Source organism: Adiantum capillus-veneris, chromosome 1, assembly GCF_014529385.1.
Source record: "Adiantum capillus-veneris isolate H3 chromosome 1, ASM1452938v2, whole genome shotgun sequence".
Taxonomy (NCBI): Eukaryota; Viridiplantae; Streptophyta; class Polypodiopsida; order Polypodiales; family Pteridaceae; genus Adiantum; species Adiantum capillus-veneris.
The window spans coordinates 49,955,723-49,977,380 of NC_140931.1; the positions used below are offsets into that span (position 1 = coordinate 49,955,723).

Genomic DNA, 21,658 nt, shown 5'->3' on the forward strand with positions numbered 1-21,658 from the left:
TATGTGAGGAGAATACTTCTTTCTTGTAAGATACATCTTCTTCCTCTTCATCTTTCCTCATTCCCTGCTAGCTCTCACCATCTTTGAAGGTGTGTGAGGTCTTGGGACTCAGGCTAGGTTTTTTAAAGCATAATTTGGTGCATGAAGCTTCCATCTTCATTGCACCAATGAGTTTTGTCAAGGAACACAAAGATTGTATTGTACAAAAGTCTCCCTTGATGGGAGAAGCTATAATACAAAAGCCTTTTGGAGGGGGGACCGGCTCCATGTAAATCCGATTCTCAATTGTTGTCAATTGTTCTATTTCTCTCTCTTTTCAAGTTTTGTCTATGCCAAACTAGCTAGGTGTAATTGCTATGTTGATTTCTCCAACCAAGTACTCTCTCTATGCTCATTAGGAACTTGTTCTTAATGAAATGCTCACTATGTCATTATTTTCGCTACACACAAGTTACCAGTGCATTAAATGTTACATCAATTGTTCTATTTCTCTCTCTTTTCAAGTTTTGTCTATGCCAAACTAGCTAGGTGTAATTGCTATGTTGCTTTCTCCAACCAAGCACTCTCTCTATGCTCATTAGGGACTTGTTCTTAATGAAATTCTCACTATGTCATTATTTTCGCTACACACAAGTTACTAGTGTATTAAGTGTTACATTGGTATCAGAGCTATTGGTTTCCCTTTTCCTGCTCAACAAGAGAGGTCCTCAAGCTTGCTACAAACGGTTGGTGTTATTAATTGCAAAAGAGTAAGTAGACTAGGGATTTTTAATCCTTGAAGCACGCCTACTCTATGAAGTTAACGGGGATACCGGAGAGCTATGGTCTTAATAATGGAGTCCTATGGGGCTTGCCTATGGCTTAATCATTATTAAGCTATTAGAAGCTTGACAGGAACCAATGTTGTCTTGGCTCTGTGAAACCCTCTCTTCTATTCCTTGCAATTTATAATAATCGAGCCACGGGTATAGATGCTTGAGTGCTTATCTTTGAAGGTAAAGAGGAGTAGCAACTAGGGCTTGAAGTGCCAAAGTACTTGTTGTGACTTGTTCTAAAGGGAGTGAAAGATTGGCAGCTGCAACTTCAAGACTTTTAATAGACCCGATAGCTATAGTGATCTGTGCTATTATGTCTCGATCACGGTCCCACCATTGGATTCATTCTTGACCTTGTTACTGACTTTCTCAAAAAGATGCTTGGTATCTTCCACGGGAGCAAAAATGACACACATTATGTGACTACCCATTGTAACATGCACCTAGTTGTCAAAGCATTGTATATACACATTGTATTTTCGTTGCATGGTGTGACCAATATTAGTTGATTATTCAAGGTATCTAATAATAATACAAAAAAGTTATGGGAACATTCATATCCATTGATATGTAATATGAGATCCACAAAACCTATAGCAATACTAATAGTTCCATTGAATCCGGTAAATGTTTTTTCAAGGGGTGTAGGATCAATTTTGGAATTTGTTGCTACATATTCCAACTAATTGTATTCACATGAGATCAATGCATGAATAGGTAACATTCTGACTCCTAGCTTTACAGAAATATATGGATCCACATTTTTGTCATTGTCCTCAATGTTGGTAATCTAATAACTTTTGTGCTTCCTCTTTGCTACACATTCTCTGGCTTCTTGTTGTGCCTCTTGAATCTTGAGCTCTTGCTTCTTTTTCCTATTTTTAACTACATGTGTCCTTTTGAGCATGCATGTGTCAACGGCAAGTGATGTTTTTAAAGCTTGCATCCACTAATCTAGTTTGCCATTTCCTGTCCATCCAATGTAGCAAGCTTAATGGCCCCACTCGGTGATATGGAATGAATCACAAATGGTCCCATTCCATGCTTCTTTAATTTTTTGTTTTTTGCTTAAGAGTGTAGACAAGCACATAATTCCCTAGTGTGATGTCTTTGGACTTTACGCGCTTGTCATGAAACTCTTTCATGCATTTTTTTAGGCACATATTGTGACCACTGCCTTTAATTTAATTTCATGCAAATTTTCTAAGTCAATTAGACGGTCAGACCATTCATGTCTAGTCCATTCAAGTTTATTGGCTACTCCCAAGGTTGGAACCAAAAATTCTATGGGTAATATTGCATTAAGTCCAAACACCATGTTATAAGATGTAGTCCCTAAAATAGTTTTGTATGCAACTTTGTAATCCCAAATAGCGGAGTAAAACTTTTGATCCCAATCCAATCTATTGTTTTTCACAATTTTAGTGAGAACTATGCACAAGACTTTGTTGCTGCTCTTGGATTGACCATTATCTTGTGGGTGATACGAGGCCAATTTTCTATGTATGACAATGAATTCATCAAGAAAGTACTCAATGACTTCATTAACAAAATATGTCCCTCGATGACTAACAATTTCTATAGGCAGATTGTACATGTGAAAACATTTTCATATAAGAATGTATTGTGGTGCATGCATCATATTTTTGTGTGGTTTTAGCTTCTACGCACTTGGTCAAATAGTATGTGACTACTATGATATATTTTTTATGAGTTCTGTAAGCCGACGGTGCTATGGGACCCAAAATTTGAACCCTACTTGGAAAATACACGTGCTCCTACCATCAGTCTCATCAGTATTTCATACCTTTTATGGGAATTTTTGTTCTTTGTTGACACTCATCACACCGCTTCACAAATGCTCCAGCATCCACGAAGAGTGTAGATCAATAAATTTTGACAAACATTATAGCCTTAGCCCTTTTATATGTTGAAAGATGACCTCTCACTTGCTGTGAATGTGCTTTCCCCATGTAAGATTGGTATGTACTCATTTTTTGATGCACAAAGTGTGAGTTGATTATGCATGCACATGGTTTGCAATTCCTAACACACATGTGTGCATCAAATTTCATACTAGGACAAAAACTCCCATTCTCATCAAATTTTGATACGTTTTGATTTTCCCATGATGGATAAAGTCCATCATGACACGTGCTTCCTTCAAGTACAAAGGAATATCAAAGGCTTTGATGCACAACTGCAAGATGCCATCCAAACTCCTAACATATAGTCATCCACTACGTAGTTGGAAAGGATTTCTTTGCTCAATTATGCATCTGTCATCTATTTTGTCATGGTCTATTGACAATTGTCCTATAGACAAAACTAGGAATATATTATCACTCCACCTATGTATCATTTCTAGGTTAAAGAGATCAAACTCAAGCAAAATGATGAGCCATCTCACTATTCGGCATGTGTTGCATGGCTTGTTGAGTAGATACAATAGTGCTTGGGTTATCCGCAAAGAAAATGAATTGGTTGGCTAGGAAATAATGCAAAAATTTCTTCATAACATAAACCATTCCCAATCCTTCCCTTTTCATAGTTGTGTAATTTTGTTCAACATTGTTCAGTTGAAGGCTAGCATAGCATATTAAAAATCCATAAAAAATCCATAACTCCCTCACCAGGTTGTGCCAGGATACATCCAATGGCAAAAGCAGAGGCATCTACATGAACATGAAAATTTGCTCTAATATGGTGCCGTGAGAATTGGTGATGATACCAATGGTTGCTTCAACTTTTAAACTAATTTCTCACAATATCCAGCTCAATCAAAGGTTACAATCAAACCATAGAGAGGCTTGGCAATGATTGCATACATGTAAACAAATTTTCAGTATTAACCACAATGTCCCATGAATGATTGGAACTCCTTCGCTATTTTTAGATGTGGCATATCCACAATCACCTTGATTTTGTCCATATGCATGGATATTCCATTTGTGGACACAATATGACCTAGGATCTTGTCCTACCTAACCATGACAACTCATTTTCTTGGATTCAGGTAGATTCGATAGGTGTCAAATTTCCAAAACTCTTTTTAGGTGTTCTATATGGTCTTTGCATAACATTGAGTGCACAAATAAGTTATCCATTTACATTTCTAAAAATATATGCAAGCGCTATCTGAAAGCTTGATCCATGAGTCTTTGGAATGTGGTAAGTGCATTTGTCAGCCCAAATGGCATCAACCCATAAGCAAACATGCCCCATTGAGTCACAAAGGTTGTTTTGTGCTAATCTTTTGGTTTAATCACCAATTGATTATAACCTGAAAATCCATCCAAAAAATTGTATGTGTGCTTCCCCACTACTCTTTTCAAGACATGATCATTGATAGGAAGAGGATAACTATCATGGATAGTAGCTTCATTTACTTTTTTAAGATTGACACACACTCTTAACTTGCCATTGTTTTTAGGTACCACTACAATTGGGGATACCCAATCCATGTGCTCTATTCGTAAATGAACTCACCTTCCTTTAGCTTATCAATCTCGTCTTTGATTTTCTTTGCAAATGTCTCATTGTAAGTTTAATATTTTTGTCTCCTTGTCTTAGCATCACAATTTAAGGGAATTCTATGCTGACAAATGGAAGGATCAACCCCTTTCAAGTCTTTATAAGACCTCGCAAACACATCCTTATACTCCTTGAGCGTCTAGATCAACAATTCTTCCTTGTCAAGTGTTAGATCCATAGAAATATAAGAAACTTTAGGCTCTTTGCATGGCTTTGCTAGATCTATCCTTTTACCATTCTCAAGTCCAACATAAGATTTTCTTGGTTCAACCTTCTCCCTCATTGGTTGTTCAATGATGGTTTTGCAATCATGAATAGTGTACTTTTTGTAATGAGAGGATACACTTATTCCATACTTTCTCAATTCTTTCCATTTTCATCATCAGTTTCCATTTTTGTTGTCCAAACCTCTCTAAGTGTGCGTTTCAATTCCCTATACTTCTTTTTTTGCTAAACTTTTGTCCATTTAGGTTCACTAGCTTGTCTTTGATGCGTCTTTTGGAGGTTTTATTGTTTGTCCCTTTTTTGTTTCAATTTGTTTGGCTGAGAAGGTGTTGTTTCCTTTCTAGTTAACTTGTCATTTATGCAATCAAGGGCTCCCACTAGTTTCAAGTATGATTGTTTCCCTTTGATATATGGCATTGGATTGTTTCTCATCCTCTTTTTTGAGTGCTTATTTCTGTAACATTGTTGTCTTCTAGGTTTTTGGTTTGAAAAATCAAGAATTGTTTTGATTGTGTTTCAAGATCACTCTCATGACCTTCTAATTTTTCATTGTCTATGCGAAGATCCACGTACCTCGAGTATCAAGAGTGTCATAGTAACATTCATCACTTGATTCCTTATTTTTCTCCAAGATGTGGCTTGAATCAATTTCCATGGTAAGATCTCTAATAGAAATCTTGTCTCAAATACACAAACACTATACTTCAATCCCCTTCTTGTTTCACCTCACTACCAATCTTGGTTGTTTCTCAGTGATTCACGCCTAGATCCACTCTAATCATGTGGAAATAAGTTCAAGCCATTTTCATCACAAAACTTGGTAGCTGTGATCTCATTTGATGCACACATCTAAAGTGGCCTTAATTTGAGTTCACTCCAAGGGCTCCATTCTTTCTTTGAGAAAATGCTCCGTTATATAGTCTGGATCCTCAAATGGGCTTGTTCTCTTGCATTTGTCCTTGATAAAATTTTCATAGTTTGAAGCTCCAAACATCCATAGGTGAGATTTAGAGTTTAGCAATGCAGGTACTTTAAATTCTGTAGCAGTTGTAGAATTGAAATCCTCTACGGGTGTTCTCTGTCATCTTTGCATTTGTGGTCACTTAGGTTGATGAGTGTGGACCTGGTCTCCATGTGGCACAAGTACATATAATCATAGCTCTAGTCGTGAACCATGTCTAACTGGTGCATGAATGGCCTTCCTAGAATAACATCATAGCTATTCTTAGTACCTAAATCTACTATAGCAAACTTATGCTCATGCTTGATTCCACAAGAATTCATCACCACCTGTTCCAAAATACCAATAGATTTTGCAATATAGTCATTAGCTAGCTGCAAATTCATCCTATTTTTCCCAAGGTCATCTTTTCCCATTCCCCTAAATATGCAAGGAGTTCAAAGAACACAAGTTTGCATAGGATTTTCTTGGGGTGCCACTATAAAGCAGGACTATGGGTGGTACAAGTGAGGAGAAGTTCTTGCAAAGAGAAGCTTTCTCTTCTCAGGGCTTTTGGGGTTGACATCTAAGGGTTCATTATCTTACAAGAAATTTAATAAGCTGCCTAAGTGGGAGAAACAATATGTTTCAAGTATTCAAAGTGAATTGCAGGGATGTGTTGATGTGCTTGAGCTAGATGATATGATTTCAAGAATCTTTGAAGAGGTATCTTATGTTGATACTATGCCAAAGCTTGAGTAGATCAAGCAAAGCAGGTTACAAAGTGGAACTGACATTGTTAAAGTGCACTCAATGGACATGTATGAAGAACTAGACATATACACGGCACTTATTCATATTAAGGAAGATTTAGATGAAGCAGTTGAAGCACGGGTAGAGACCAAGTACAAAACGGTTGCAAGAAAGTGAGACCACTGGCTCCACCTCTACCAGAAGGAAGTGATGGGATGTTCAATGAAGCTTTTTGACATCCTATACTTAGAAATTAGAAGAACATTGGACACAAATTTACTAAGGAGACATTGGAGCAGTTGAAGATTGGAGAGGATGGTTTCCTCAATGAAGAGGAGATTAAATGCTTTCAAGGTATGCCTGAAAACCACGGTAAATATTTTTCTTTTGATCCAAGCAAGATTGGGTGTGTGGATCTGAGTGTTGTTTCACCTATGTTCATACTCATTGTTCCTCACATGCCATGGAGCTTACATCCCATTCCAGTTCCAAAATCTCACTTGCCAAAGATTATTGATTTGCTTAATGAGAAGATGCCATGGAGCTTACATCCCATTCCAGTTCCAAAATCTCACTTGCCAAAGATTATTGATTTGCTTAATGAGAAGATGCAAATGGGCATTTTGAAACCATCATTTGCACCCTACTACACTTGATGGTTCATTGTGCCAAAGAAGAATGGTACTTTAAGGTTCATACATGATATGTAGCTGGTTAACAAGGTAACAATCTGCAATGTGGGTATTGGTGGCCCAATTGTGAATGAATTTGTTGAGGCCTTTGCAGGTAGATTTATTTACTATATGGGTGATCTCTACTCTTGATACAATCAATCTTAGTTAGCTTTGGAGAGAAAGGATCTTACTACGATGCGCACAACTCTCATTTTGGTAAGGATGTGCACTCTACCACACGGTGCTACTAATTCAATAGCTCATATGATGAACGGCATGAATAAGGTATCAAGGGACTTTATTCCTCATGTGCCTTTCATTGATGATCTACCAATTAAAGAATGTGAAGAAGGGTCCAAAGATGAGGTGTTAGCAGCAGCTAACACATGCTACACCAATTATGCACCAAGCTATGGATGTGCTATTGTGCACAATATTTCCTATTCATTGTATAAGGATTTGGGATCATTTAGGAGTTCCATGTTGTATAAGATTTAGACAAAATGGCTCAACTTAATCCCATAGTTGAAGGGATTGAGGTCCAAACCTATAAAAGAGCCCTATGCTTAAAGAGAAGCCATTCTTGAGTAGTCACTCTTGAGTGTTCACTTTATGGATGGCATAGCCTTGAGCTTAATGCCCATGCTTAGAAAGCTAGTGCTAATCCTTTGTAATTAGAGTAGCTCTTCTTGATTAATCTAATCTCTATTTTGCTCATTAATCTAGCCTTCTCTATATTTCATTATGTCATGAAGTAGTTTTGCACTCTCATTATTCTAGATTTGAGAGATGTAATGACTTCTTTCTTTGATCTTAACACTCTTCTTCCATGAGTACTTCAATTAGTTGATGACTCCTCTAATTCTCTTGATTAGTGTAGTGTGTGCACTATTCGTCATGTGATTAGATTTTGTGTCTAATTGTGTGCTTAATATGTGGAGGTTTAAGGGCCTTGAGCTTAATGTCACTTGTGTGTGATATGATTAGAGTACCTTGATTGGCATGTGATGATTGGGGAGGCCAACTTCAATGCAATTAGTGTGTGCTGAAAATTCAATCATTGGATAAGCCTAAATGCCAAAAATTTGGGCAAAGAAAGAGTGTGTGTGCCCAATTGAAGACCACTTGATTGAATGATTGATGGTCAATTGGGGCACCCAAATGCTTGTTGATTGTAAAATATGTATCAAATGTGCATGTAAACATTAGGGATAGGCCTAATTGCATGGCCAAAAGAGCTAATTTTGAATTTTGGTGCTTAATTTTTTATTGTGAGTATTGCTTGATTGGGTCAAGTTAGTGTTAATCTTTGAGAAATTAAGCATGCATGCATTCATTCATTCATTCATTCATGCTTGATTGAATATGCAATTTGAGCTATGTAATGTGAAGTCGATGGAATAATTGCATATAGTTTTGGTCTAAATTTGGGTGTGTGTGCCTACTCAATGGCATTTGATGTCCAAATTTGAGATGAATGATTGGTCTTGGTTACAAATCATAATGATTAATGGAGCTAAAGATTGGTGTGTATCATCAAAGGATTTGAGATGAATGACCCGATTGGTTCTCACTTGGATGATTTTAAGTGCACTACCATTACAATGTATGCCAAGTTCATTGGTATGGTCAAAAGTGCATTGATTTGTGTGTTTATAAGTACAATGTGAGTAGCCATATAAACCAAAATGACAAATCCAATTGGGTTTGGATGATTTGAGCTATTGGAGATGAGAAATTCATATTGCAATGATTTTGATTGGTCTTAGAATGGCCAAGAAGGGAATATATGCATTGTTTAAGTGTGCTACCCAAATGGCAATCAAATTGCATCAATTTTGAAATTGAAGCCCAATCTTTGTGCATGCATGATTTCCAATTCGTCTCATTTCATGTTGTGAATGCATGATTCATGGGCTCAAGCATGGATTATGATAGTTAGAATGAGGTCAAGTGTTTTATTGATAGAATATGGCACTCTTCATGAGAGAAAATGAGGCCGTAATTTTGTGCTTGTATTGCTAAAGTGGCATAAAATTGAACATATTTTTTTGTGTGCAAGCTCGAACATCAAGGTTGTATGCTTGATCCATCAATGACAAGAGGATTTTGTGATTATTATGTTTTTTGGGGAGTGTGCATGGCAAATGATTGCCATTTTTGGGTTAAGATATTATTATTGCAAAAATTTACAAACCTCGACACTCATATTTGTCCTCTTGCCATTCTCTTTATTGTATCATGTAAGAGACTCCCTCTCCCTCGCTAGTTAGCCGTGGGGGTTCACATTCAAAGGCCTTTGTCTCTGTGGGAACAAGATCTTATTGGTTTTCTCTTTTTAACATTTACACACCCTCCATTCTTGACATCATCTCGAAACTGGCTTGGCGCTATCTGCAAACTTGCAGACCCTTTTTGGGCTCCCCTTGACCCACCCAAGCTGCATTATTTTTTAATCCAATGCCTTGTAGTTGCTCGCTTGTCTTTATCACATGAGCTCACCCACATGCTCCTACATGCTCATGCCCAATAGATGATTGCCTTATTTATATGTGATTACAAGGCTAGATGTTTAGTATGTAGTCTCACAAGTGAGCAAATTTATGCGTAGCCTAGGGTCTAAGAATTTGTAGATGTTAAACAAATCCTCCACTTGCTCTAGCCCAAGGGGGTATGATAGCTATGTGATTTACGTGATTTTATAAGGGTTGATTGCTATGGCACGTGCGTACCCACAATTGGTGCCTTGATTTCTCCCAGGTAACTCATGCATCTTGTTTTAACAAAGAAGCACCCTATTATGGCTACTTCTAGTTACAAAGTTGAATACAATGTGGCTTTCACATCTACTTTTGAATGCATTTGGCCTAGAGGCCTTATGATTGATTTGGGCACTAGAGTGCAATCTGGCCACAAGCCCTCATTGAAAGTGAGACACATTATTGTTGTTCTTTGTTCAAACAACGTGCTACTAGCTGGACTGAATGAGAAGCACACTGCTAATTTAAGAATGATTTGAATGTTTCCCTTGAGATGTCACACTTAGGATTCTTGCATTGTTACATGGGCCTTATACTTTAAGTGGTGTGATAGGTATATGCTTTGTGCCAAACAAACTCTATCGAGACAATGTTGCATTTGCATAATTCGACTTTGAGGACTATAAACCCATGGATACTCCTATGGAAATAAATGTGAAGCTTACCCTTCATGATGTCGAAGACTACTTTGATGTCTTTTTCTCTCAACAGACCATTGGCTACCTTGTTTATGTTTGCATTACTAGGCCAAGAATTGAATACGCAGTCTCATAGGTGAATAGCCCAAGATTTAACTATTACTAGGATTTTGCTAGTCGAGTATACATCTTGGTGTTTTATCCAAGAGGAAATCATTGATGTCCGCTTCAGATGCTTTTTGGGGCTCATATTGGGCTAGTTAATATCAAACCATGAAACTCTGTACACCATTAAAAATAACTAGAGATAAATCTTAATAGATAAAAGGCTCTTATCAAAATTCTAATATGATTACTTCTTGAGCCAAACTTGCAAAAACTAAGAAGGATCCAAACTTGGTTTTTGCCATCCTCAAAGATGATCTTGTTTTGGGAGCACTAAACCTGATATGTTGGATTCTCATTGCAATTTTTTTGGAAAGAGGATGGGCCTTGCAACCACAAAGGAGGAAGTCAAAACCAAATGTTGGCATGAGAATCAACATTGCTATATACTATTCTCCTTAATATCTGCCAACTTATTGGATTTCCCTCTAAACATCGTGCACGAGTGGACAAAGCCATCATCTTGCACCTTATTAATAGTTTATAATCGAATGGGTTCATCAAAATTGTGGACTTGTCTTGTCTTTATACAAGTTTTGCTATGTTAGGTCCATTTGGTTTTGTTATTATATCCTACAACATTGAATTCTTGAACATTGCCAATATGTTTGATTTTGTTGAGGCTTTAGAGTAAAGGGAATGAAAGCCAAACTTTGTGATCATAAATCTTGTAGATGGCAGATATGCAAGGCTTGAGGAGCTAATTCTATGGAATGCTCTTTTAGCACAATCTAAAAGCATATTTTAAAGCCCTTTATTGCCATTTAAAAGATATCCCTTAATGTCTTTTTGAGATAACCTATGGAGCCAATCTCCCTATTCTCTCTACTTACATGTAGTATACTCTTTGACCCAATGGTCATGCCATTAGGCTTCAATGTGGAAGTTCGAGGCTCAAGTCACATTTTTCTTCATCGATTTTGTTTAGTGAGAGTGGAGTCAAAAGCATGCGATCAAGCTATAGAATACAAATTGCATTACAATGCACCCCCACCCAAAATTTTCCTTCTCTTGAGTTTTCAACACTTGTCAACGAATAGATCTTTGAGGTATATTGAATTGTTTCTACGATGTTAAAAGCTTGTCTTCGCTTCTTCGCTTCTAAGATGGCGTGCAATATAGTAGCTTCACGATGATGAATCATTGGACCACACAATGAACACGGCTTTCCTACAACGCCAATGTATCACGATGTGGGAAGAATCTGGAGGTTTGCACTTTACCATTATACCACCCACAATGCTCCAGTTACAAAAGTGCGTTCTTCTCTAAGAGAAAACACCCTTATTGATTGAGCTTATCCCCTTGTATGCAATTTGCACTTTTATGAGAACAATCTAGCCTAGTTCGCACTCCTTTCAATGTGAGATAAAGCACTGAGGCACTAGGGACCCTTCCTTGATGCACACAATGCCCTCGCAAGCACAAGAGTTTTGACATCATACCTGACTTGAGTGCTCATCTTCTGTTCACATTTGAGCTTGTTTTTCTCAAATTTGTAGCTTGAAGCACTCCCTTCATACCTCTCTCTCTCTCTCTCTCTCTCTCTCCTAACCTTATGTTGTGAGCTCTCAATTGCCAACCTCATCTCCAATGTCACGCATGTGACATGTTTCATCGGGTCCCATGATTTTTTGACCATAGAGGGCACTCGTATCATCTCCCTCTCTCTCTCTCTCTCTCTCTCTCTCCATTTACAATTTTGGATGTGAAGAGGGGAAGATGGCGGGTCTAAGAATTTCCCTCTCTCCGGCAGCCCCGCTTGTGGGTCGCCCAGACGGTCATGAGTCTGCCCAGTCTGCAAGGTACAATTTCAGCTGCTCAAGAGGGTTTTAACTTGAAATGTACAACCACAAACAGGTTTTCTCACGCAGATTTATGGGCATGTAGTACACGTTTAGGTTTTAAAAGGCATTTTTTTCGAAATGGACAACCAGGTTTCTGGGTTGCAGAGAGCTCCATTTTTTCTGGCCAGGCCAAAAAGGCAGCAGACACATCCATCACCACAACAAAATAGTATGTGCTTTGGGTGGTTCTTCTGATGAAGGTAAGCTTGTTCTCTACTGCCAAGGTTTTTCAATCCTGTACAATATCCCGTGAAAATCCTGTAATAATTGTTGAGAGGAAATAGTTTAGTTGTGTTTCTTCTCTTACTCGGTCACGGAAAAAAGTTGTAAGACGAGTTTTGCGCCTTGTGCTAATCCCATTCATATTTCCTCTGCACCTGTGTATGTATATGTGTTCACAAAGTGAAGCCTTCACTCATTCTAGTTTGGCTTATTTTGTTATTTTTTCTGCATCATGTTTATAGTGATGGCCAAAACTGCCTTGGTCTCTCCCTCTCTCTATTGTTCCATCATAGGAGTGCTCGCTCAGGCCTTAGTGTTATTTGCTAATGCCTGCATGTGTTTAAGTTAGTCGTCTCGTGTATGTACAAGGTGCGAGCCCCGGCATCTTTCAGGGGCAGATGATAGGGGGTGAGGGTTGTTTTGTGGTTGTTCGTTGCTGTTTGTGAGGTAGTTCTAGTCCATACATTGCCATATATCATGCCAGTCTTGCCCAAATCGCGTGTTGATGCTGTATGGATATGCCTGGCCGTGCCACTTTGTTTTCCCCTTAATGGCGTGATTATGTGGCGCCTCTTTTTGGGGTCATTGTGGCTATTATTCCATATTCCGCCTTCTATGCTGTGGGGCAAGCAGTTTGATCGCCAAAAGCTAACTAGGGAAATCTTGGCCTGGTAGAAGCAGAGATGTATCTGGTGAGTGCCTAGGGTGTTAGAAGGAGCCTATCACTACGCGGATGTAGAGGAGCTGGAAAGCCATTCAAATGGTACAGGTGGTATATAAGAGGAATTTAGGATATACCACATTGGTGGGTCCATATTTCCGAAGTAATCTTGCTCCATGTGAGGTGGAAGAAAAGTCGTGTACGAGGCCAATTCCTCGAAACAAGTATATGACGCTCTTCAATGAATAGCCAGGTAATTTAACGCATTGACTGTGAAGGGTGTGGAGAAGCTCTATTGATCTGCCAATGAGCGTACTAGCTGTTGAAGGCTCATGGTATGCAAGCAATCAGTGTTTTGCCCCACCCATAGTGCCATTCAACAATTAGTAGAGAAGATAGAATCCTTCACAAAGCATGTATAGTAGCCGATTGCATATCTAGAGTGTCGCTTCTATATCCTAAGTGCACCAACATGAAGAGTGGATCCTTAGCTTCTGCTCAAAATAAGATGAGAACCAAGAAATTTTAAAATCTAGGAGACGGCCTCAAGTCTTAAAACCATAGTGAAGGTCCACACATACATATAGCATACCATATTGAGCATGAGGGCTATATGTATTTTTTCTTGCCAACAAGTCTAATGCTCTCTCTCTCTCTCTCTCTCTCTCTCTCTCTCTCAATAGTGGATCAATCTAGTTGAAGACCAATATAACTCTATAGTCTCTATCTTGAGAAGGGACAATGGAGGCGTATGTATTGATTTAATTCATTTCTCTCTCTTAAGAGCAGTTCAACAACAAACTTCTCTTACCTACATCCTTTGTGGAGAGGATGAATAAGATAGTGAGTGAGATGGCATTCCCTCGCTTGCATCATGCCCCTCTCCCTCCCTCTTTTTGAGGTGAAGCAGTTGATTTATGTAACCACTTTCGGCGAATGGTCGGACAAAAAATAGTGAATTACCACAATTTGCAACTCTTAAAACACTTTTACTCTTCTAAGCATCTGATAATTGAACAAAACAAGAGACTGAAGAGAGAGATGACAAAGATTGTGAAAGAGAATCGGTCGCCTTGAATCGCCACTATCGACGCCCCCGGTTGGGGATTTGTCTATTGATTGACCGTGTACAATTGACGGCGGGAATTTGCAATTAGTCTTCTTCAAAGTCGCAATCTGTATGTACGAAGTGTGTGCTTAAACTATTCATTGAGTGTGTCAGTGCACACAATATGCTCTTAAAATGGCTGGCGCTCAAAAAGCAGCCCAATAATTATAGTTTGCAAGAAAAAAAGCCCCCCCCCCCCCCCCCCCCCCGGTTCCCCCCTTCTCCAAATTTGCGATTTGCAATAAAAACAGCTTATGCTTTTTCTCTATTGTATGAGAGTGTAGGGAGAGAGAATCCTCTCTCCTGCCGATGAGGAGAAACCTCACCCTAATGGAAAAAGCTTTTGGTATGTTATGTGTATGGTTATTGGATGCAACATGGAAGTGGATGGTGAGGGAATTCATGTTTTTTCAGCTCTCATTGTAACAAACTTGGACACTCTAAGTCAAGATTCTACCGCGACACAGCAGAGGTTCACTTCAACACAGTTCACAATTCACAATTGATTCAACACGGCCCGATGGAGTTCCGTGCCTAGAGATATTGGCCCCAAAGTCTGGCGCCCCTTTCGGTATTTCTTTTTGTATTAATCTAAGTTCAAAGTACAAGAGAGTGGGAGGGTTCTCACTCTCAGACTCTACGTCCAGATGCTTTGAGTTCTGAGGGGCTTATATTTAAAGGTTACAAGGGATGCCCATAAGCAAAGCCCGAAAAGCAGTCAATTTTTAAAAGCCTCTTAAATAAAGCAACTGGTCCAAAAGCTTCCCCAAAAACAGCCAGCATAAAATTCAGCTTGCGCAAAAGCTGGAATTCTATACAGCCTGCTTTTTTCGTACGCACTGTCACGTCAGCAGCTTCGCGTGAATTCCGCCGCATTTTTCGGAATCTGCCAGGTCACCCTGTCTCCGCGGGTGTTGCCAGCCGAGGTGTGTGTGTTCTCTGCTGCCCCACTTATAAGTGTGTCTAGGGCCATTATACGTCACCAGTTTGTGACATACCCCCCTCTTGAAAGCATTGTAATTGCCCTCGATTACGCCTGCAAAACAAACAAAGGCCATAAGCTGTTTTAGCAGACACTGATTGTTAGTACCCACGCTCTAGGAACAACACATCTAGCACATGTACCAATCGACAGTCATCAGAGGATATCACTGGACATCACAGGACACCACATGGCAAATCACATTCAACAGTCATTCCAATCTCAGACTATGATTAATCGGCAACGTATTTAGCAATCGCATCTAGATCCAATGGGGACCTCACAGATGCCCGATTAACTAATCCTTATTGCAATCATGTCTATAGAGATTTGTCACACCAAAATGCTGCAGTCATTTCGTCTATCACTTCCTGCACTTAAACAAGTCAAGTACAAATTAGTATCATACTATCGGGAATTCCAAATTTTAAAGTCATTACAGCAGAATAGTGTCAACTCACAGTATCCCTGAAACCCAATAGGGGTACCAAACCTATTCTTGATGGTATTCTTGTTCAGTGCACGGTAGTCTATGCACATACGCCATGAGTCATCCTTTTTCTGCACCAACAACACTGGAGAACAGAATGGAGATAAACTGGGCTGAATCAGCCCCTTTTCTAACAGCTCCTGTACTTGGCTCATTATCTCTTTCTGCTGAGCTGCACTAACCCTGTACGGAGGCTTATTTGGTGGGCTACTGCCTGGCACCAAATCTATCGCATTGTCCCGGGTCTCTCTGGCGGTAATTGAGACGGTAATGAATCGGAAAAGCAGTCACTATACTGTTGTAAAAACATTGACCTTTCTTTATCTAGCACAGATAAATTTGATTCATCACAATCTGACACTTCACGTGCAAAAACCAAGTACGCAGAAAGATGCTTTTTCATTACAGAAGTAATAGCAGAAGCTGATACAGTGGGAATAGACTCCCCTTTAAGCTTTACATCCGGAATGTGAGTCTTTCCCCTGCTCTGTACAGTGATCTTTTTGTTGTAGGCATCCATGATTCCCTGTACACGAAACAACCAAGGAATACCTAACAACACATCACATCCGTCCAGTGGCATGATATAAAATTCTTCAGCATCTACATAGGACTGGATATGTAGAGGCAGCTTTCCAATGATGGGTGTCACAGCCTCTGTATGGCCAGGACATGCCAAACCTGCCTCTGCTGTATACCCCATCTCTTCAGGTCTGATTCCCAACTTTGAAGCCAATTCTGGGGAAATAAAGTTGGCTTTGGCCCTTGGATCAAAGAAGATAAGCACTGTTTGATCCCTGACCTTTCCCCATGCTCTGCAAACCTCACTTGCATCTGAATTTGGCTTGTCGCCCACCATATCTGGCACTAGACCAGCCATGGGCTTCTTTCCTTTCCTGTCCTCCTTGTCTTCAGAATCAGTTGGCCTTTTCTTTGTAGGACAATTGTAAGCAATGTGGCCAGGCTGCTCACAAATAAAGCATTTGTTCTTTGTCCTCAGGACCTTCTTTTGATGGTATTCTTGTTCAGTGCACGGTAGTCTATGCACATACGCCATGAGTCATCCTTTTTCTGCACCAACAACACTGGAGAACAGAATGGAGATGAACTGGGCTGAATCAGCCCCTTTTCTAACAGCTCCTGTACTTGGCCCATTATCTCTTTCTGCTGAGCCGCACTAACCCTGTACAGAGGCTTATTTGGTGGGCTACTGTCTGGCACCAAATCTATCGCATGGTCCTCGGGTCTCTCTGGCGGTAATTGAGACAGTAATGAATCGGAGAAACAGTCACTATACTGTTGTAAAAACATTGACCTTTCTTTATCTAGCACAGATAAATTTGATTCATCACAATCTGACACTTCACGTGCAAAAACCAAGTACGCAGAAAGATGCCTTTTCATTACAGAAGTAATAGCAGAAGCTGATACAGTAGGAATAGACTCCCCTTTAAGCTTTACATCCAGAATGTGAGTCTTTCCCCTGCTCTGTACAGTGATCTTTTTGTTGTAGGTATCCATGATTCCCTGTACACGAAAACAACCAAGGAATACCTAACAACACATCACATCCGTCCAGTGGCATGATGTAAAATTCTTCAGCATCTACATAGGACTGGATATGTAGACGCAACTTTCCAATGATGGGTGTCACAGCCTCTGTATGGCTAGGACATGCCAAACCTGCCTCTGCTGTATACCCCATCTCTTCAGGTCTGATTCCCAACTTTGAAGCCAATTCTGGGGAAATAAAGTTGGCTTTGGCACCTGGATCAAAGAAGATAAGCACTGTTTGATCCCTGACCTTTCCCCATGCTCTGCAAAGCTCACTTGCATCTGAATTTGGCTTGTCGCCCACCATATCTGGCACTAGACCAGCCATGGGCTTCTTTCCTTTCTTGTCCTCCTTGTCATCAGAATCAGCTGGCCTTTTCTTTGTAGGACAGTTGTAAGCAATGTGGCCAGGCTGCTCACATATAAAGCATTTGTTCTCTGTCCTCAGGACCTTCTTTTGCTCTTCTGACTTGCGAGGAAAACGTCTTTTCCATTTCTTTGCTGGTCCCTTTTCTGATTCAGCCGTAGCTTTATCTTTCCCTGCATTGGCTGACTCCTGAGTCCCTTTCGGAGCCTCATTGGGAACGTGCTTCTTGGCTGAATTTTTCTTGCCTGATCCTGCCTTGACGCCAGTGTTAAATTCACAATCTTCTCCCTTGAGCAAACCATTGCCAGTGTTTGCTACCTCGATGAGCTTCGTCAAAGTAGTGACTTTGGTCTTCGTGCAGTATTTTCTCAATCCTTTGGATAGGCCACAACAATATTTTTCAATCTGTTCTGTCAATGGCACAAACCTATAGGAAGTTACTGGAAGTAGAGCTTTTCAAAACTTTCGATTGTAATCATCCAGATTTCTGCAAGTGGCAGCATTAAGCTTGTGCCATTCTGTCATGACATCTGCTTCAAAGTCATCAAATAACCATGCTGCTGCAAAAATCTGCTTGAAGTAAATCCATGTGGACGGAGCGTGCCCTTGAAGCAATAAAGTTGTCCACCATTGTCCTGCATTCCCTGTCAAGAAAGTGGCTGCCTTGCGGACCTTTGAAGCCTCTGTAAAGTTTCCCCCTGCATAGGCCTTGTCAAACTGCTGGAGGAATGAGAGAGCCTTCTTCCTGTCATCAAACCCTGTAAAGGTCGTGAATGACACACCTTTGCCACCTTCTTTGTACGGAGTTGGCCTCTCCAGCGGCGTTAAATTGTCATATGGAAGTGACTGAAACATGGGAACATTATTAGGGTTCATTGGTGTTCCCTGACCGCAATTAAGTTGACCTGGAAACGCCATATTTGGCTGCTGATTTGTAATTCCAGCCATACCAAAATTTGCTTGTGGCATCCCAAATTGGCCCTGAGTGCTCTGAAACCCTGGTAGCATGCCCGTGACACCATACATGGGGTTGGGTATCATCGTTTGAGCACTCCCGAACATTGTTCCTGGCGTGTAAAACTGATTTCCAGGTGCATGACCAGCCATGCTCTGGAATACCGATCCACCTCCAAAATAGCCAGGGCGTACTGAAGGTGGTGGGAAGACCTGTTGCATAGCCTGTAGGTTGCTTTCGTGCCCATTAGAACCAACTATAGGCTGCTGAAAGGTGGCGGACTCAACTGGTACAGCTTGAAAGACTGGCATCTCAGCCACCTGTTCTTGCACCTTAGGCACAGGTTGTGGAGACTGCATGTTCTCCGTCAAGTGTACAGGTGTTTCCATTGACTGTGCAGTATGAATCACCTGTGCTCGAGCCTTAACAGGCTTTTGAATATGATCCAGTGACCCAACTTGCTGAGACGGAACAGGAGGTTGCAGAAAGGCTAAAAACCTCGGATTCTGCATTACTTGTGTGAACATAGCCACAGCAGTAGCCTACTGGGTCGTGAATATATCATCATCTGTCTGTGGTGGTCTTGAGGACTCACCCACTTCATGTGTCTGTTGACCCTGTGAAGAGGAAACCTCTTCAGTCACATCATATGGTCTGTCAACCATAATTACAATTCCCTGTGTCTGGTCTATGATCCCCTGCGTCTTCAAGCCCAACCTGACCAAGGCTCACTTCTATGGGAAAAAGTGATTTAATCCCGTCGATGGAACCATGTAACCGGCCTGTTCAATCCAAAAAGGGCGGTAGACTTTACTTCAAACCTTGATTTAGTTTTCACCCATTATCAGTCGTCTATTATACCTGCGCTATAGTGACACAAGAGAGGGGAATGGGATACAGATGCTAGAATGCACGTGTATGAGAAGACCGACACCAGATTGGCCCCTAACTTAGGCGCCCCTTTCGGTATTTCTTTATTGTTTAAAAGAGGGAATAAACGCTGTGGTTCTTTCCAAGCTGCCCCGCACAACCTTGGCTGAATTTTGACTGTTCTGGTCTGATTTCGGCAGCATAACTGTACTAGAACCCTTCACAGTCAGTATTCCCACGCATTAAATGACTTTCCCGACGCATACGGGCACTTTGCAAAACCTGGCGAGAATCTGCAGCACGCTGAATTCTCTGTTTTCAGCCCTGAAAATGCGCCAGATCGTCTGTACAGCGGTCCCCTTGCGTCCGCGAACCTCCTGGGGGTATTAGGGTCCGTTTAGGGCCAAAACCCTAAACCTGCAAAAATACACAGCAGGCTGTAATTCACTGTTTCGGGCTCCGTTTCGCGTGCCGGTCGCATCCGTAGCAAGTCCTCGAGCTCCCGCACCTGTAGGGCTACTTGCCCTTTGAATCAGACGAGATTTCTGGCGTGAAACCTCTCGGAATTCACCTGTACCTGCGGGGGGATTAGCCGCTAGCTAATCCAGTACCTGTGCAAGAGGCTCTTGGCCTCGGCAATCGCGCATGAACCCACACAACTGTACATTGGTCAAATGAAGAGCCCACTAGTGGGGCATAACATACTGCCAAAGGGGAGAGAGAGGGCAGTGCGTAGCGTGCAGGGCATCACTCCTGGCACCACACTGTGCATAAGAGGGAAAGCCAGCACTCCATAGCTCTTAACCTGTGACAAATTCTGAAAATCAGCCTCTCCTAGCTTAAAAATCAGCGCCCAATTTTTTGCATGAGGAAAGTGCACAGAATTGTCCCACTTGGCACATTTACAAGCATTTTCCCGTTTCGGGGTTGCCGCCTAAAAATCTCCCAACCGGTTGCCCAGTGGACTTCACGGTAGAGTAAGAAAATGTTCCCTTTGTCATTCCGGAGGTAATGACGCCAACACATTTTCAGGTCCCAAAATAGCAGTTCCCTAAATTTTAGGAGATGCTGCCATTGTATCTTTCTAGGTCATCCGACCCTCTTTGTACACTGTGGCCACATCTAGAACTGAAATGTAGCCTCTGTAGCAAAGGATTCCACTTTGGCTAGTCAGTGACCCCACTTGGCTAACCATAGTCCTTGTCCAACTTTAGTGCTCTCTTGCCCTCAGGCCTGGACTCCCTCTGGACAGTTCCACACTAGCTATGCAATGCAGAGCAGTTAGATTTCCCGAGGGGTGTTTCCAAAAAGTGAAAGTAAATAGATAATAAGAAAGAAATCAACAAAAAGGATAAATAGTAGTCACACGCTGGTGATAGCAGGGTTGATCTGATCCCAAAACGCTAGCTTTAGGCTTCTGCTCCAAAAACACTAGGTCTCCTGGGGGGTTCTGTTGAGAAGTTGCCTGTTCAGCGTGGAGCTCCTGCTGCCTCTTCTACCATTGAGTGCTAACTTGGGTTTGCTTATATACAAATTAGCAAAATTGCCCTACCTACTTTTGTTGGAAAGTCACTTAAATTAATAAGCGAAAAATGTCAAAAATAGGGAAAATAGCCTAAAATCACTGGAAAATTCCCCTAACTGATTCTAGTGGATTCTGATGGAAATACTGATGATCATGCTGTGTGCAACGAGGGGATATGCATCTACACTAAGTGACTGGGCATGCACGGTCTATGAATAGGCTCAGAAAAGTGCCAGATCACTTCTAATCTAGACTGACTGGACTGACTGAAACCTGATCATGTTGTAGCTTGTCCACGGACACATAGGCTGGATGTGTCACGTGACTCCCATCCGATTGGAAGTGATCTCGAGCCGTGGCGCCAATTTCCGGTGAAATAAAGTTGGCCTTGGCTCCTCCATCAAAGAAGATCAGGGCTTCTTGGTCTTTTCTCTTTGCCCAAAGCTCGGCATAAGTTCTGTACTCTCGTCCAACGTGATGGGATCGGTACCCACGCAATCTGGAACCAGTCCTGTTTTCATCTTGCCTTTCTTCCACGTTCCTCAGCTGCTCTCGAACTCTCAGGCCTTTCGTCATCCTTGTCGTTCTGTTCTTTCTATGCCTTTTTAGGGCACTTTGCGGAGATATGTCCAGTTTCCCCGCATCCAAAGCACTTCCCTTCCCTAATGAAGCGAGCCCGCTCCTGAGGAGTAAGCTTGGGTCGTGCTGCAGGGTGGAAAGGTACGTAGTGTACGGTACGGTTTAGGTACGTACGGAACGCACTTCCGTACTGAACCAACCTTTAGGTACGTGA

General features: G+C 41.0%; 1 protein-coding gene across 2 annotated transcripts in view; it reads left to right on the forward strand.

Moving 5' to 3' along the window:
• The first annotated feature begins 11,936 nt into the window (after positions 1 to 11,936).
• The window catches only part of LOC147464703 (protein CHAPERONE-LIKE PROTEIN OF POR1, chloroplastic-like), a 38,647-nt gene continuing 28,925 nt past the window's right edge, over positions 11,937 to 21,658 (forward strand). The window contains exons 1-2 of one of the 2 annotated variants that reach the window (XM_086516234.1): positions 11,937 to 12,089; positions 12,222 to 12,331. In XM_086516234.1, the coding sequence (XP_086372360.1) occupies positions 12,007 to 12,089; positions 12,222 to 12,331 (193 nt within the window). In that variant the 5' untranslated portion in view covers positions 11,937 to 12,006. The remainder of the gene's footprint in view (positions 12,090 to 12,221; positions 12,332 to 21,658) is intronic. The other variant, XM_086516242.1, reaches the window with a different exon arrangement.